At 33.8% G+C, this 18474-nt stretch overlaps 3 protein-coding genes across 3 annotated transcripts; 2 read left to right on the forward strand and 1 right to left on the reverse strand.

Annotated features, from left to right (window-relative positions):
- Positions 1-7801: 7801 nt before the first annotated feature.
- Positions 7802-9499, forward strand: LOC147515700 (uncharacterized). Its single transcript, XM_086593013.1, has 3 exons — positions 7802-8059; positions 8986-9094; positions 9204-9499. Exons 1-3 carry the CDS (start codon positions 7802-7804, stop codon positions 9497-9499), a joined length of 663 nt encoding a protein of 220 aa, XP_086449139.1.
- A 167-nt stretch (positions 9500-9666) lies between these two features.
- Positions 9667-10194, forward strand: LOC147515701 (uncharacterized). Its single transcript, XM_086593014.1, has one exon. The coding sequence runs from the start codon at positions 9667-9669 to the stop codon at positions 10192-10194; it is 528 nt and encodes a 175-aa protein (XP_086449140.1).
- Positions 10195-11005: 811 nt separating this feature from the next.
- Positions 11006-13239, reverse strand: LOC147515702 (uncharacterized). The gene is made up of 2 exons (XM_086593015.1): positions 12985-13239; positions 11006-11788 (listed from the first exon to the last, which is right to left on the reverse strand). Exons 1-2 carry the CDS (start codon positions 13237-13239, stop codon positions 11006-11008), a joined length of 1038 nt encoding a protein of 345 aa, XP_086449141.1.
- Positions 13240-18474: the final 5235 nt, after the last annotated feature.

Raw genomic sequence — 18474 nt, forward strand, 5'->3', positions numbered from 1 at the left:
AACATTTGAGAAATGACACAAGGGAGAAGTATATTCCAAATAGAGAAATCACACGTCCACTTGTTTGACCACTATACCATGTCCTAAGAGAGAATTTAGGCCCTTTTTGGATCGATATAGCCAGAAATTCAAACCTATGAATTATTTTCCGCTAGTCGCCCCTCTGAGCCTTTCTTTAGCCTTTCATAAACCACAAATCCTTTACCCTGTTACAAACAAAACAAAAAAAAAAAAAAAAAAATTCAACCTACCCAATTTAGATAAGTCCGAGAATAGAATAAGGAAGAAAGAAGAAGAAAAAACACGTGTAAAAAAAAAGTTAGTTAATTGCTTGAGAAAATAAAGAAAAGAAGTTTCCATCCAAAGAAAAGAAAAATAAAAATAGAAATAAAATAAAAACTCCAAAAAAAATAGAATAAAAGGAGTCAAAAGCCAAAAAAAAAGAAAAAAATATGGCTAAGGATGGAAACAAAGTGTAGAAGCAAAAGTAAATAACAAGGTTTTCTCTAGTTACATAATATGAAGACTCTATTATCTCGGACTTGTCCCCTTTGAATATCCATTTCCTTCCTTCTTAAACTATCTCCTAATCCCCAGAACACCTAATAAAGACCTCTAGCTCAATTAGGAATAGGTTAGTGGGATAGTAAGTGGCAGATGTGTTTGATCAACTTCGGGCTTCCTTGTGTGTCATTGAGATTGTAAGGTAAAGTATGCCCTTTGCACACTAGAGTAGCAAAACTTGAGTGGAAAAATCAGAGTGATTTTTTGTCTTGACTTTATGTGAGAACCTACTTAAGGACGCTTATTCCAAAGTTTCAGAAACGGACTGTTATCGCATTTCATATCATTACTCATTGTATATATGTTTATTAAGTAGATGATTGATTATTATGCATATATTAGCTTAGGTTTCGACTTGATTACTCTATATGCATTGCTAGTGAGAGGTATAGTTAATTTAGAGCATGAATAAGGAAACAATAGTTTTATTTCTTAGTCGTTGTAGTATAGATGAAGTTTGTGAGTACCTTCATCGGAAAACTCTCACGAGACTATAACTTCGCCCACTAGGGAATTCCTAGTGGTTTAAGGCCTTGTTGCATATGGTCAATGCAATCGCACTCAGCGAAACGAGAGTAGATAGAACTCCATTTTTGGTCACTTATTCTAATTTCTCATCTTTGCTTGAGGACAAGCAAAATGCTGTTTGGGGGTGGTTTGATAAGAGCCCAAAACTGTAGTTTTAACCCCTTAATAATCATACTTTTAGACCAATTATGTGAGTAATAATTAAGAGTTAACACTGATTACGTGTTTTTATGCATTTCAGGCTTCAAAGTCCATTATGTGCAGAAATGTGCCACTTTAGCGAGATAAAGGAGCAAAGGTCGGTTACTAAGGAGTTCCGTGATTAAAGGCCAAGATTCAAGAAGATAAAGCCTTTCTAAAGCCCGGTCAAAAGCTGAAAAGTCGACGCGGGCAGAAACAACACACAAGTCAGCAGAACTTCCGAAGGCCGTATCTTTGGACTCAGACCTCAGAATAGGGCCTACCTTATGTCAAAACGACCGGCTTGGAAAGAGCTTTCCAATGGTTCAAGCTTTGACCCAATCAGAGGAGCAAAAGTGAACGAAAAGTCTATTGAAGACAACTGCAGCTGAAGAGGCCTTTTTGGACTGAAAGAATTGGGTTTTGGGCCTGATTCTCTGGCCCAAAACATGGCTCCAAGCCCATGCACGATTTTTGGATCTGAATATATAAAAACAAAAGCTTAGCTCTTTGTTAATGGTAGCTAGTTAGACCTAAAATAATATAGATAATTCTAGATCTGTTTTCATTAATTAAATTAAGTTTTAGTTCCATTTTCAATTCTTGTTTTAGATTAAGTCTTTGAATCATTGTTCTTGATTGATTAGATAAATAAAATAGTTATTTTATCAATTTCGAATTGTGTTATTTCAATCTATTAGATCTAGTTTTAATTGTTGATTTGTTATCATACCATTCTTAGTTGTTAATTAGATTTTAATTATTGTTTAATTTAGATTAGTAAATTTCGAATCTTGATATTATGTTTAGTTTAGATTCATATGGAAGTGATTGCGGAATGATTCTCGGCTAAACCTCTATTAGAGGGGGTTGAGAAGCCTTGATGAAAGCTTGATTCCAATTATCGTAGAGTTGTCGTAATTTCTATTCCACTCTAGAAACGATTAATTCGCCATGAGAATTGGTTTAATTGTTCACATGCTAGTTATGAATTGGTAGAAATGTCATGTGTAATTAGGGATTAGGAAGAACCAATTGTTCTGCGTAGCAGTTCAATTTGGATTACGACGATTCGTCGCTAGTGAGTTAAGTTGAGTTAAGGTGGAATCAATCCCCCCTAATTCCTTATTATAGAATCAACGTAGTATTTCCGTAGTTGAATCAATTATAGTTTGTATCTTGTGGGTAGTTGGATTGTAGTATAATTCCCCCTCGTAAAGCTCTCATTAGACTTAAGACCGACTAATTAGATTAGAAAACAATTACATGCTAGAGCACTAGGAGTGGAACGAATTTGTTACTCCACTTTATCTCGATAGAATTGAGAGTAGGAAACTTTGATAAACATATAGCATCATGTTAAAGTTTTAGTTTACTTACATTTTGAGTTCATCGTTCATTTCGTAGGTAGACTATTCATTTTATCATTTATCAATGATCTCTTATGCATTTTTGTAGTAATTGTGTAATGGACGTGATTAATTAGATGCATTGAATTCATTTAGCTACTGTCTTCGAACTTTTGATGTTGACAAAATCAAGAAAACTTGAGAACTTTTTGTTACTTTAGCAGTTCATATTAGTTACTGCTTTTGTTGTTGCCTGTTGACATTTCATTTGGCAGTTCATTAGATTTGCAAACTTGCAGACATATCCTTTAGCAGGAAACATTTGATATCAATTTGGGATCTTAGTTGTTTGATCCAAGCCTGTTCTACCGCAGGAATATCTGCAGAACTATTGATGATAATAATTATGTGCTCATGAATAAGCTAATCTCGCTATGTATTTAGCAAGATTAAAAACAAGTAAGCCAAAAGACCCACAAAATTTCTCTCAAGAAGATTGTCATTGGTGAAAATTGTATTTGCCTGCTTAACGACGCGGATGGGGTGTGCTTCAATGTTCACTCTAAGTATACACATGTGCGACAAGTTCTCACTAAGAGCCTAATAGTGTTCCAACAGTGTTTGTATAACCCTTGAGCTTTAGGTTCTTATTGATAGCAATATATACCTTGGATTATAGGAGTTTGCTATTGACTTTTTATTTAATTTTCTAATTCTTATAAAGGGACTTGACAACTATTCAAGTTTTGTTGGCGTAAAGCATATTTACTCATGGGATTTGAAGCACTTGTGGGTGCATCACTTTTATGGGCATATTGCCGTGTGGAATTGAGTATGTATGATGCACAAATGTTCAATTTAAATGTAAAATTGGGGTTAAAATAATAAATTGACACGATTTTATTTTGCTAAATTTACCCATAATGACTCGAGTGGTATAGCCACGGGTTAAATTCTAGTCTATATAATAAAACAGTTTGGTCTTTAAGCGTTTTGTGTGAAGCCTAGATTAGATGGCTAAAAGTTTATATAATTAGTACATCGGACGATTAATAGTAGGTCCTGATTTTCTCGGGATCCATATAGTTAGAGTTTCCTAATATCTATTAAAATCTTAAGGTAATTCTTAGGTAGTTAGAGTTTCCTAATATCTATTAAATTCTTAATGTAATTCCTAGCAATATCCTTGAATTTAGGAAAAAATCTAGGTACACAACTTAAGGAAGGCAGTTTAATTATCGTATTAAACTTAAGATTTTATTCCTTATCTAATGTTATTTTTAGCAATATCCTTGAATTTAGGTGAAAATCTAGGTAAAAACCTTAAGGAAGGCAATTTAATTAGCGTATTAAACTTGAGATTTTCTTAAAAATCTAGGTAGACAACTTAAGGAAAGCAGTTTAATTAGCGTATTAAACTTAAGATTTTATTCTTTATCTAATGTAATTCTTAGCAATATCCTTGAATTTAGGAGAAAATTTAGGTAAAAACCTTAAGGAAGGCAGTTTAATTAGCGTATTAAGATTTTCTTCCCATCAAATTAGGATAAAAGTAGTTTTGGGTTAATATCCGAGTATCATTACTATTGGAAAAGAGCAAAACTATACATGTTTCCGTTTAAGGACATCTCTTTGATTCCCAAAATCTTTCCACACTGTATTGAAGAAATGATACATGGCAACAATAGCTGATGGGTTTGGCAAAAAGAAGTCCTCGCCTAAAATATCTTGAGAACACATAAAACTTTTTAGTTTGCTTCAACTAATATATTGATTATTGAAGACTAAGCATGGTGTATAGTGTGTATTGAAGCTATATTTTTCATTCAGGTTCTCTTTCGTTTTCTATTTTGATTAATCATATCAGTGAGTTTTATTGATTTTATTTTTCTACATGTAATTAATGGTCACTTTGCCTGCTAAGAACATTAGAGGCACATCTTCCATCAGTTTGGTGCTCAATCCGCTTGATTGTGTTGTAAGAGAGAGGGTTACTGAAGAAAACCATTACTATATTGTGCATTTTAACATTCGATATATAGTATATCTTACCCAATAATTTCCAACCGATATTGACAGGTGTTAATGGGAGCTTCTGTACACTACGAAAGAAACATAGCTTTTCATCACAAATTCACAGGTTGGGAATTCTTCTCTTTATTGATTTTAGTGGTAATAAGTTCTTGGCATATTTACACAATTTATAGTTCACAAACTCAGTCATTTTTGGAGGTTGAAAAGGTGGATGTTTCTAATGCCGACTCAAAGTTGCATACCTTGGATGAGAAACAGGAACTTGGCATGCAATTTTCAATAAATGCAGAAGAAGCAACTGAAGCTCTTAACTTAATTGATGAAGTGCTTCATGGAGTGAGGCCAGACGGATCAAAATTTTGGAAGGAGATAGGTGTTGAGGTACGATCTAATGGTGTTGTCTGCCGATGGACGACTAGGGAGGGAGTCGATCGACAAAAAAGTGTTGAGTGGGAAGATAAATTTTGGGAGGCAGCAGACCAGTATGAATATAAGGAGCTTGGTTAGGAGAAATCCGGGCGCGATGCAACTAGAAATATTTGGCGTGAATATTGGAAAGAGTCCATGGCGCAGGTTAGTATTGCAGCTTATTAGAACTTGATCAGTGTCTTTTTTAGGTCATATTCAGTATACTGAACATCTAATATGTGTATATTATTGTAGATAATATTTCCAATTGACAGTCTTACTTCCAGTGATATCTATAGACATTTACTCACACTATGAAGCTATATGAGCAATGACTTCTCCGAGTATGACTGGCTTTACTCATCCAACCTGTCGGCTATAGTGCTAGATCATTTGCAGATTAAGATTAGTAATTGAGAATTTCCAATCTTTATTATGAGTTGTGACACAAATTTATATATTGTTGCTTACTGGCAACAACAAAGAAATACAAAGTTGAATATCAAGTTTTACAATTTGGAATTGCTTTGTGTCTTATCTCGGCTAGAGCTTCAAACTGGTATCGATCTGCTTATTCTCCTGTACTACATATAAATAACAAGTTGCACTGTCGATTTTTCTATCTGCATAGGATCTTGGAAGTGGCCTACTATATATGGATAAAACTGCTGGGGGAAGAATGGAATGGGTGATGAGTGGCATGAGAAGTGGTGGGAACATTACGATGCCTCTGGCCAAGCTGAGAACATTACTATACATTTGTATTGTAAAAATGTCATCCAAGTTAGATCAATTATGTACGATTATTTGGAAACATATGTAAAATTTTATCGCCTCCACGAAAACTAGATGTAATTTTTAGTGTTGACACATTAAGTGTGAAAGGCACCCATAATGACTTGAGTGGCGTAGCCACGGGTTAAATTCTAGTTTAACAACAACTCTACTCCAAGCTTCATCGTCAACCTCAAACATATTCTCTTCAAGTCTTTTTCTAGTCTTCTTCTTCGTACTCTCGCAGGTCTTTTTTTTTTCTCTGTTTTCATGATGGCGTGCTTAGAATAAGTATGGTGCTGATTATATAAGAACAATCACTTGCATGGTATAGAAAAAAGTTTGAACTCGTTTGAATCAATAAGCTCAAGGATTTTAGAAGCACTGTTCTACTTCATTTCTTATTAGAATATGGTTCCCAAATAATCGTAGATCAAGTTTATCCAAGTGAAAACCTGAAAAAAAAGAGCGATGGCAACCAATCACATTCATCAGCAACTTGCTTCCATTGGCAAGTTTCTGTAACTCATCAAATCCACAGTATCACTTGCATGATACCCAAACGGATTCCAGGAGCCTATTTTGGATAATGTACAGACTTCAATATATGCTTGTGAATTCATTGTTCATTTGTTTAACATACATGATTGCTTCTTGTGGTAAATTGAATGGGAAGTTTTCTACGGGAAATGTGGACTAATCTGAAAACACATAAATAGCTAGTCACACACTCACTTGTGTTGCTGTAAGTTTGAAAAATCAAAAGAAGTTGCTTTTGTTGGATACATATTTCAAAAGTCATAGCAGAGTGTCTGGTTGCTCCTCCCATTCCACACCTTGAGTTCGACACTGCTCCATCACTATTAAGCTTAATTGTTCCCTTCTTTGGTTTGACTGCTCCATCACTATCTGCTAAGAGTAGACTAGTGTGGACCTTGTATTATTCTTGCTGCTTGTCCTTTTTGGGATTTATCATTTATCTTGTCAAGTAAAATACTTGGCATGGTTGAGCCTGACTATGTCAAGGTTAACTAGGAAATGAGATTAATCTGTTACCGTTAGTGCCTTGGTTCATGCTAAGATCACTCGAAATTTTTGTAATTCCAATAGTACGTTGCACAACTGCACAAGTAATATTGTGGTCTTTAGTGATGTATATGTTCTACTTCGAGGCATTCCTGGTGTTCTGTTAGTTTGTCTGTTTTGGTTTTGGAATTAAATTGATGGGGTTAGGCATTCCTGGTGTTATGTTAGCTTGTCGTAACTTTGTGACCATCACCATTCAAGAAAAACCAGCATATACTTATAGACACTAGGATTACCATTTACTTATAGTCAGGGCCGGCCCTGAGCAGGTGCAATGTGGGCGACCGCATAGGGCCCCCAATATACAAGGCCCCAAAAATTAGTATTTGTAGAAAAGGCCTATTTGGCAAATCACAAGCCCAAACCAATCAAAAGCCCAAAAAATTGGAAATTTCACAAATCACAATAAACAACGGAAATATCCCCTCATATTCTCTTTCCTCATTAATCAGTATCGAAAAAAAGAAAAACATATTTCTTCTCAACGACTAGATATCTCTCTCAACGACTAGATACCTTATTAATTAATCTCATTTTCAAAAATTCTTTCTTTACAATTGTGGATTTGTATTAGTTTTCACTTTGATTATTCACCTAATTTTTTATTCTTCTTCAAGTAAGTTAGAGATTAAAATCAATTTTCCCTTTCTTAAATATTATTTTAATAACTCAATTTAATTCCAAAGTAATCTAGTCTAATTTGGTGTTGTATATATATTTTAATTGCAGGCATTACAAATTGTCATGTGAATTGTGAAGTGTGTAGTGACTTCATCAAGGCAGACGCATACCACCATCTTTCGTCTTCATTTAAGCATTAAACATATCAGGTTCTATTGTTCTAACTCAATTTCTTGTTAATTTCATTTTTTTTAAAAATGCTTCCTAGAAAGTGTCAATCTGGACATGAAAAACGTAAAAAGAGACAAAGACTTTTAGAACTAACTCAATATCAAAAAGGAGCCCTTGATAAATTTATTCTTAAAGAACCACAAGGTTTAGGAACAAATTTAGATGAAAATGAAAATGTTGATGATCTAGATAACAATGGAAATGAAAATGTTAGTGATCCTGACCCTATTGAAAGTGATAACAATGAGGATGCTGGTATTATGGGCCATACTAAAAATGAACAAGTCAGTAATTTTGGCAACGAACAACCAAGTCAATCCATTCCCTTAGACATTTATGACCCAAGAACTTGGGACAATCTTGACACATTGTCTAGAGATTTATTAGTAAAAAGGGGTCCTATAAGGGACCTATTAGTCGGAAAAGGACCTAAAGATAGTTGTTATAGACGTTTCTCTTCAACATTTTATACTCGACATTTACCGAATGGATTTACAGAGGATAGAAAATGGTTAGTATATTGCAAGGCAATGGATAAAGTGTTTTGTTTTTGTTGCAAGTTCTTTAAAAAGGTTTTCAAAAGGTTTGTTGGTAAATGAAGGGTATAATGATTGGGGGCATCTTAGTACTAGGCTTCATCAACATGAAACAAGTACTGCAGACCATCATTAACATGATCACTTGGAATGACTTATGTAAGAGATTGGAAAAAGAAGAAACTATTGATAAATATGTTCAACACCAAATTAACAAAGAGAAAGAACATTGGAAGGGAAGCGATTATTACGTAGAATAATATCTGGTGTGAAATATCTTGGTAAATATAACTTGGCATTACGAGGAACAAATGAGAAATTATATAAAAAAAAAACAATGGAAATTTTTAGGCATAATTGAAATGATTGCAGAATGGGATCTAATAATGCAAGAACATGTTCGACGCATAGATAATAATGAAATTCATTATCATTATCTTGGTCATAAAATACAAAATGAATTGATAAGTATGTTAGCTTTTGAAATTAAAAATGCAATTATTCAAAAAGTTAAAGAAGCAAAATATTTTTCTGTGATACTTGATTGCACTCCAAATTTTAGTCACCAAGAACAAATGACTTTGATATTGAGATGTGTGGATGTTTCGACTTGTCCAGTAAGAGTAGATGAGTACTTTGTAGAATTTATGGTAGTGAATGATATATCTGGGCAGGGACTTTTTCTAGAATTGCAAAATGTGCTTAAAATTCTTAATCTTAATATTGATGATGCACGAGGTCAAGGATATGATAATTGGTCTAATATGAAAGGGAAATACCAAGGTGTACAAAAAAAAACTACTAGATATTAACCCTAGAGCATTTTATACTCCTTGTGGTTATCATAGTCTTAATTTAACACTTTGTGATATGGCTAATTGTTGTGGTAAAGCAAAAGATTTTTTTGGGGTTGTACAACGAATTTATACATTGTTTTCACAATCTACAAAGCGGTGGCAGATTTTGGAAGAGAATCTGAAAGAGTTTACTCTTAAGTCAGCATCGGCTACCCGTTGGGAAAGTCGTGTTGATAGTGTTAAAGCAATTAGATATCAAGCTCCTGAAATAAGAGAAGTTTTACTTCAGCTAGCTGAAACTGATAATGATTCTAAAATAAAGAGTGAAGCAGATTCTTTAGCTAGACATGGAATTGGAAATTTTGAGTTCTTGTTAGGCATGATTATTTAGTATGAGATATTGTCTACTGTTAATACAATTAGCAAAACCTTACAATCTGAAGACATGCAAATAGATATGGCTATTGATAAAATAAAATGGTTGATTACATATTTTAAAAAGTATAGAGAAACCGGTCTCACACAAGCCATGATAAGCGCAAAGATATTGCTCTTGAAATGGAAATTGATCCTGTGTTTCAAGTGAAACGTCAAATTCGTAGAAAGAGACATTTTGATGAGAATGCCAATGAGGAGTCAATGCAATCAGCGAAAGACTCATTTAGAAATCAATATTTCTATTTTATTGTAGATCAAGCTATTAGTTCATTAGATAAAAGGTTTGAGCAACTAAAAGCATATGAGGATATTTTTGGTTTTTTGTTTAGATCAGAGAAGTTAAATTCACTAGATGATAATCAGTTGGAAGCATGTTGTGATCGTCTTGAAACTGTTCTAAAATATGAAAACTCTTCTGATCTTGATGGGAAAGACTTATATGGAGAACTAAGAGTTTTAAGAGAGGTGTTACCAAAAGATAAAAATAAAGCTATTGATATACTTGATTTCTTGAAACGACACGATTGTTTTCCTAATGCATGCATAGCTTATAGAATTTTGTTGACTGTTCCTGTTACTGTCGCGTCTACAGAAAGAAGTTTTTCAAAATTAAAATTATTGAAATCATATCTTAGATCGACTATGTAACAAGAAAGACTAAATGGGCTAGCGTTAATATCTATTGAAAATAAATTTTTAAAGAAAATTAACTTTGAAAGCCTCATTGATGATTTTGCAGCCAAAAATGCGAGAAGGGAAATATTTCGATGATCCTTTATGTTGATGGAAGAGTATTGGAAGAGGGCCACATTTCGCTGTTTGCACAGGGCCATTGAAAACTCAGGGACTATTTTTAACAATATCAGAGATAGCAACTAGTGTTGTGTCATTTGCAAGGGCAACAAATTTGTTACCTGCATTCAAATTTTTTTCTTTTTCGACATTTAGATCATGGTTTGTAGATTTTATTCTAAATGTAATGGAATAATTTAAGTTGTGTAGGAATTCTTGTTATTTGAATGAGGGTAGTTTGCATTTCTCATTAGTGATGCTGGCTGTGTGAAGGTGGGGTGTGGGACTGGGAGTGTGTGTAGCTGTTTGCAGGGCCGTCCCTGAGTTTTCAATGGCCCTGTGCAAACAGCGAAATGTGGTCCTCTTCCAATACTCTTCCATCAACATAAAGGATCATCGAAATATTTCCCTTCTCGCATTTTTGGCTGCAAAATCATCAATGAGGCTTTCAAAGTTAATTTTCTTTAAAAATTCATTTTCAATAGATATTAACGCTAGCCCATTTAGTCTTTCTTGTGACATAGTCGATCTAAGATATGATTTCAATAATTTTAATTTTGAAAAACTTCTTTCTGCAGACGCGACAGTAACGGGAACAGTCAACAAAATTCTATAAGCTATGCATGCATTAGGAAAACAATCGTGTCGTTTCAAGAAATCAAGTATATCAATAGCTTTTATTTTTATCTTTTGGTAACACCTCTCTTAAAACTCTTAGTTCTCCATATAAGTCTTTCCCATCAAGATCAGAAGAGTTTTCACGTTTTAGAACAGTTTCAAGACGATCACAACATGCTTCCAACTGATTATCATCTAGTGAATTTAACTTCTCTGATCTAAACAAAAAACCAAAAATATCCTCATATGCTTTTAGTTGCTCAAACCTTTTATCTAATGAACTAATAGCTTGATCTACAATAAAATAGAAATATTGATTTCTAAATGAGTCTTCTGCTGATTGCATTGACTCCTCATTAGCATTCTCATCAAAATGTCTCTTTCTACGAATTTGACGTTTCACTTGAAACACAGGATCAATTTCCATTTCAGTAGCAATATCTTTAGCAGTTATCATGGCTTGTGTGAGACCAATTTTTCTATACTTTTTAAAATATGTAGTCAACCATTTTATTTTATCAATAGCCATATCTATTTGCATGTCTTCAGATTGTAAGGTTTTGCTAATTGTATTAACGGTAGACAATATCTCATACCAAATAATCATGCCTAACAAGAACTCAAAATTTCCAATTCCATGTCTAGCTAAAGAATCAGCTTCACTCTTTATTTTAGAATCATTATCAGTTTCAGCTAGCTGAAGTAAAACTTCTCTTATTTCAGGAGCTTGATATCTAATTGCTTTAACACTATCAACACGACTTTCCCAACGGTAGCCGATCTTTGACTTAAGAGTAAACTCTTTCAGATTCTCTTCCAAAATCTGCCACCGCTTTGTAGATTGTGAAAACAACGATAAATTGGTTGTACAACCCAAAAAAAAAATCTTTTGCTTTACTACAACAATTAGCCATATCACAAAGTGTTAAATTAAGACTATGACAACCACAAGGAGTATAAAATGCTCTAGGGTTAATATCTAGGTTTTTTTTGTACACCTTGGTGTTTCCTTTCATATTAGACCCATTATCATATCCTTGACCTCGCACACATCATCAATATTAAGATTAAGAATTTTAAGCACATTTTGCAATTCTAGAAAACGCCCCCCCCAGATATATCATTCACTACCATAAATTCTACAAAGTACTCATCTACTCTTACTGGACAAGTCGAAACATCCACACGTCTCAATATCAAAGTCATTTGTTCTTGGTGACTAAAATTTGGAGTGCAATCAAGTATCACAGAAAAATATTTTGCTTCTTTAACTTTTTGAATAATTGCAATTTTAATTTCAAAAGCTAACATACTTATCAATTCATTTTGTATTTTATGACCAAGATAATGATAATGAATTTCATTATTATCTATCGTAACATGTTCTTGCATTATTAGATCCCATTCTACAATCATTTCAATTATGCCTAAAAAATTTTCATTGTTTTTTTCATATAATTTCTCATTTGTTCCTCGTAATGCCAAGTTATATTTACCAAGATATTTCACACCAGATATTATTCTACGTAATACTGCCTTCCAATGTTCTTTCTCTTTGTTAATTTGGTGTTGAACATATTTATCAATAGTTTCTTCTTTTTGCAATCTCTTACATAAGTCATTCCAAGTGATCATGTTAATGATGTGGTCTGTACTTGTTTCATGTTGATGAAGCCTAGTACTAAGATGCCCCCAATCATTATACCCCTTCATTTACCAACAAACCTTTTTGAAAACCTTTTTTAATGAACTTGCAACAAAAACAAAACACTTTATCCATTGCCTTGCAATATACTAACCATTTTCTATCCTCCTCAGAATCCATTCGTAAATGTCGAAAGTATAAAATGTTGAAGAGAAACGTCTATAACAACTATCTTTAGGTCCTTTTCCGACTAATAGGTCCCTTATAGGACCCCTTTTTACTAATAAATCTCTAGACAATGTGTCAAGATTGTCCCAAGTTCTTGGGTCATAAATGTCTAAGGGAATGGATTGACTTGGTTGTTCGTTGCCAAAATTACTGACTTGTTCATTTTTAGTATGGCCCATAACACCAGCATCCTCATTGTTATCACTTTCAATAGGGTCAGGATCACTAACATTTTCGTTTCCATTGTTATCTAGATCATCAACATTTTCATTTTCATCTGAATTTGTTCCTAAACCTTGTGGTTCTTTAAGAATAAATTTATCAAGGGCTCTTTTTGAGATTGAGTTAGTTCTAAAAGTCTTTGTCTCTTTTCGCTTTTCATGTCCAGATTGACACTTTCTAGGAAGCATTTTAAAAAAAAAAAAAATGAAATTAACAAGAAATTGAGTTAGAACAATAGAACCCGATATGTTTAATGCTTAAATGAAGACGAAAAGATAGTGGTATCGTGCTGCGCCTTTGATGAAGTCACTACACACTTCACAATTCACATGACAATTTGTAATGCCTGCAATTAAAATATATATACAACACCAAATTAGACTAGATTACTTTGGAATTAAATTGAGTTATTAAAATAATATTTAAGAAAGGGAAAATTGATTTTAATCTCTAACTTACTTGAAGAAGAATAAAAAATTAGGTGAATAATCAAAGTGAAAACTAATACAAATCCACAATTGTAAAGAAAGAATTTTTGAAAATGAGAGGATACTAGATGATCGAGGGAAGGTGAAATGGTGAATGAGGGTTTTTTTTTTTTTTTACTCTTTTTTTTTGTATTTGAGTAATTGACTAATTTAGGCAAATAATTAATAAGGTATCTAGTCGTTGAGAAGAAATATGTTTTTCTTTTTTTCGATACTGATCATTTATTATATATCTTATTTCCTATTTTTAGGAAAATAATTAATGAGGAAAGAGAATATGAGGGGATATTTCCATTGTTTATTGTGATTTGTGAAATTTCCAATTTTTTGGGCTTTTGAGTGGTTTGGGCTTGTGATTTGCCAAATAGGCCTTTTCTACAAATACTAATTTTTGGGGCCTTGTATATTGGGGGCCCTATGCGGTCGCCCACATTGCACCTGCTCAGGGCCGGCCCTGTATGCATGCTTACACATCAAACACTAGGAAAACTACTATACCTTTGAATGATAACCTGTTTTTAATTGGCTCCTTGATTGAATAAGGAAGTAAGTAAATAACACGTAAAAACTCAATCATGAAAAATAAAACTTTCAACAATAATAATAAGATGAAAGACATGAGACCTATAAAACAAATAAAAACTTATATATACAGTTTGCACTAGCATTATCTACAGTTCAATTATCAATGCTAGATACTGAGTCCAAGGCATACACACACATATATTCCTGACATAAAAAGGTTCCTTCTTCTTTTCCATATTGAATAGAAAGGTCATGGGAAGACAAAATAATAATAATAATCATTTCATATTATAACCATATATACTTGTTTTAGAATCTAGAGATCTTGCAATCACCTGGACATGTTTTTAATAAAGGAACCAAATCCCTAACCTATCAATACAACTTATACAAGCATGGCTACAATCTTACTTTTACAAAGAAAAAAACTGTATAGGATCTCCACATCTCCTTGCAAGTTATATATCAGGCCAACTTACACATTCTAGATAAACTAAAATGAATTGTTGTCTCCAACGAAGAAGGAGATCATGCTATCCATTTGTTATAACAGTCATACCAAACTTAAACTAGATACATCAGCACATAGTACAAAATATCATGATATGGGTATTTATCGATATTCAATTTATGGATATGTATCGTGGATATATCCCCCTCATTGAGGATATTTGACATTGTTTCACATGCAAATATCGTGGATATATCTAAAATATCGACAAATATCGTATATATTGTGGATATTTTTTGATATATCATGATACATTATTTATATTTATTTGAAATATAATGGTAAATATTAAATAAAATTGTTATATACACAAAATATCGCCAAATATCTCTAAATATCTCAAAATATCATAAATATCGCTAATATCGTTTAAATATAGTTAATATTTGCAGTCGTATATATCTCTGAACATATCGTGATATTTATATATCTTTTTTTGAAATTTGGATAGATATCCCCAAATATCGCGATATATCGTGATATTTTGTACTATGCATCAGCAACCCTCAATGGCTCCAAACCTTCTTTTCAAAAATCTCAAAACCACTCCAAAGTCTAAACCCCAACCACCAATAACAACAATCTCCCAAAACCACCTCCTTCTCCTCCAAGATTCGGTAAATACAACGTCCCCAAAATAATGAAGAACAGAGAAGAAATTTTAAATGTTGTTCTCTACAAGTATAAAATTCATCGAAACGAAACAAACAAAACGTAGTTAGCACCTTTTCGAAGTTGGGTTGCTTCGGTTTAGCACTTTTTCCAGTTGCGTAGTTCAAGTTTCCCTGCCAAAGCCAAAATACAATTATAAATCAGAGAAAGAGACGTCAGATGTAAAACTATGGAGGAAATTGGTAGAAAACTATAGAGACATTGCTACTACCAAACAATGTTTCAATAATAGAATTGGTAGAAAAATAAATATTTTAAAAAGAGAGAGAGAGAGGTGGGGAAAGTTCGGCAGCTACGGAGGAAGCGGAGAGAGGAAGAGACCGCGATATTTTCTGGAAAATCAAATTAAGCCGCCATGAAACATTTGTGCGGGTTTTAGCAAATACGCGCGGAAAACAATTTGCCACGAAATTCTTGAAAAACGCTGCAATTGGATACCCTTTTTTTTTAACGATAAAACCATCCCCTATTACATTAAAAGACGCAAGAAAGAGTTTACGTATTCAAGATTACATGGTGGGTGACCACCAGGAATTAGGCGCAAGCCCATAAGCTAAACCATTCCCAGCAAGACAAACCCAACTGAAAACTATGACTCTTAACTCCTGTAACTAAACTAAAGAGTAAACATACTAAAAGATAGAAAAAGAGTTCCATCCTAAAAGAGAACTATTACAAGCTTTAGAAACAGAGATCAAAGTCTGACAATCTCTTTCAAAGATCACTGTGTTAAGCTGAAGCCTTAAAGCCAAAAGAACAGCTACCTCAACTCCAATTGCCTCTGCTTGTTAAGGATCATTTGCAAAAAATCTCCTAAAAGTAGCTCCAAGTATCACCCCTTTTGAATCTCTGGCAATAGCACCTACTACACCACTATAATGAGATCTGTCAAAAGCAGCATCAAAGTTAACTTTAACCTATGGAACAGAAGGAGAAGACCAGGTATTAAAGTTAAAACATAAAGGCTATGATGCAAGGGCTATATGCTCAGAAGGAGGACAAGATAAAAAAAAACAAAGTGATTCCTATCTCTTTTCAACTCAGATAAGTTCAGAATGAGTTTGGTGTTAATAGGCTTCTGCTCTATTCGTGCCTTGTTTCTTGTCAACCAAAGTTCATAAAGGAAATGAATACAGAAATAACCCCTTCTGCTTATGTCTTCATCCTTATCAAAACACCAACTGATAAAAAGATTAAGCAAGTCCTTCACTTTCCAATCATCATGAGAGCTAATATCCAGCATAGCATTAGAGACATTCCACATCAGCTTCACCCAATAACAGGAAAAAAGAGCGTGTAATGTTGTCTTAATACACTTCTGGCAGAAAGAGTAAGTGATATCCCCTTTAAATTTACATTTGTGAAGAACATCACCAGTAGGGAGACCCCCAGAGTAAAGTTTCCAGATAAACAGCTGTGTAGCAACATCTATCTTTAGCTTCCACAGTTTTTTAACAATCAGGGGATTGAAAGAGAAGGAGAAGGAGAGATTATCTTGCTTGGAAAGGAAGATGTAAGCTAAAACCGACGAAATGTTCCCATTCTTAGCATAAGGTCGATGATATGGTCAGGACAGTTTGAAGGTCTGATATGAACTCTATTAATGGATTGAATAATCTGAAAGGGAAACAAATCTCCCAATCTATTTTGATTCCAAGTGGGAACTGCAGGGGGAAAAAGGGAGTTGACCTTAAGGTTAAGAAGATCAGGCCCAGGATCTAGCAGATCTTTTAGGATAAGAGGCTTTCCCATAAAAAGAAGCCAAAGATCATTAAAGATAGAGATGGAAGAGCCAGCTCCAATATTTCATAAAAAGCCTCATTTGATTTCCTTCATAGTTCTAATGATGCCTCTAAAGAAATAAGAAGTATCCCTAGGTAAGACATCCATCTCAATCATCTTTTGCCAATTTGGATAAGTTTTCTTAAAAAGAAGAGCCCATTTAGAAATCTCATCCTTCAGCATTATCCAGCAGTGTTTACTAATAAGAACTTGATTCATTTCCCTTGATTTCCTAAAGCCCAGACCACCATTTGACTTACTTCTACAGAGAAAATCCCAACTGATGGTGTGATAGGAGTGAGATTTAACTGAGCTATTCCATCAGAAATTCTTATTCAACTGATCCAGCTTATCAGTAATCTTATATGGGAGAAGATAGGTACTCATTGTATATATATGCATAGCTTGGGCTACATACTTGATGAAAGTAGTTATACCAGAGAGAGATAAAACTTTAGCTTTCCAACCAGAAATCTTTCTTTGAACCTTCTGTATCAAGTACTCAAAATCTTCACTTTTTTTTCTTGCTTAATAGAATTGGAACCCCTAAGTAGATCTCTTTATCATCAAACTTTCTCATCTTCCATTTTTTCATAATGCTCTTTTGAGTACTTATAGCCACATTCCCACTGAAATAGGCCCTGGATTTATCAAAATTTACTGCTTGACCAGAAGCTTCACAGTAAGTGTTAAGGAGAGTCATCATATAGTCTGATTGCTGAGTATTTGCCATACAAAAGATAATTGAGTCATCTGCATAGAAAAGATGGCTGATACCAGGGGCCTTCCTTCTTATTTTGATCCCAAAAATCAGATTGGAACCTTCAGCTTGAGCAATGAGTCTTAACAAGGCTTCTGCCATAATGATGAACAAGTAAGGGGACAGAGGGTCCCCCTGTCTTACTCCTCTTTCTGGATAAACTTTTTCTAGAGGAGAGCCATTGAGAAGCACATTATAAGAAACTGTGCTAAGGCATTATTGAATCATTTTCCTCCATTTGGTAGAGTATCCAAGTTTTCCCGAATTTGATCAACAAAGCTCCATTCTATTCTATCAAATGCTTTGGTCATATCTAACTTGATAGCCATCCATCATTGTTAGTTTTTTTTTTCAACTTTCTCATATTAAACAAAATCTCACTTGCCAGTCTAATATTATCCTCAATAGACCTTCCTTTGACAAAAACACCTTGAAGAGGAAAGATGAATTTATGAAGGAGGGGTTTAAGCCTGGTGGACATGATCTTAGAAATGATTTTATAGGAGAAATTACAAAGACTAAGAGGCCTGGATTTAGTGATGTGTTTAGGATTAGCTACTTTAGGAATGAGAGTGATAAAAGTTTCATTTAGGCAAAGGGCAAGCCTGGAAAAGGTGAAGAAGGCTTTGACAGCTTTAGAGATCTCAGAATGAACAATATCCCAATATTTCTGGTAAAATATATC

This window comes from Coptis chinensis, chromosome 2 (assembly GCF_015680905.1).
Source record: "Coptis chinensis isolate HL-2020 chromosome 2, ASM1568090v1, whole genome shotgun sequence".
Taxonomy (NCBI): domain Eukaryota; kingdom Viridiplantae; phylum Streptophyta; class Magnoliopsida; order Ranunculales; family Ranunculaceae; genus Coptis; species Coptis chinensis.

What these genes read in the sequence shown, in the direction of transcription:
- LOC147515700 (XM_086593013.1), top strand. Translation starts at nt 7,802, where the DNA reads ATGCTTCCTAGAAAGTGTCAATCTGGACATGAAAAACGTAAAAAGAGA. An exon ending in GCCATACTAAAAATGAACAA is followed by an intron (nt 8,060 to 8,985) that starts GTCAGTAATTTT and finishes ATATCTGGGCAG; the next exon opens with GGACTTTTTCTAGAATTGCA. An exon ending in TATGAAAGGGAAATACCAAG is followed by an intron (nt 9,095 to 9,203) that starts GTGTACAAAAAA and finishes GTTGTGGTAAAG; the next exon opens with CAAAAGATTTTTTTGGGGTT.
- LOC147515701 (XM_086593014.1), top strand. Translation starts at nt 9,667, where the DNA reads ATGGAAATTGATCCTGTGTTTCAAGTGAAACGTCAAATTCGTAGAAAG.
- LOC147515702 (XM_086593015.1), bottom strand. Translation starts at nt 13,239, where the DNA reads ATGCTTCCTAGAAAGTGTCAATCTGGACATGAAAAGCGAAAAGAGACA. An exon ending in GCCATACTAAAAATGAACAA is followed by an intron (nt 11,789 to 12,984) that starts GTCAGTAATTTT and finishes CAATCTACAAAG; the next exon opens with CGGTGGCAGATTTTGGAAGA.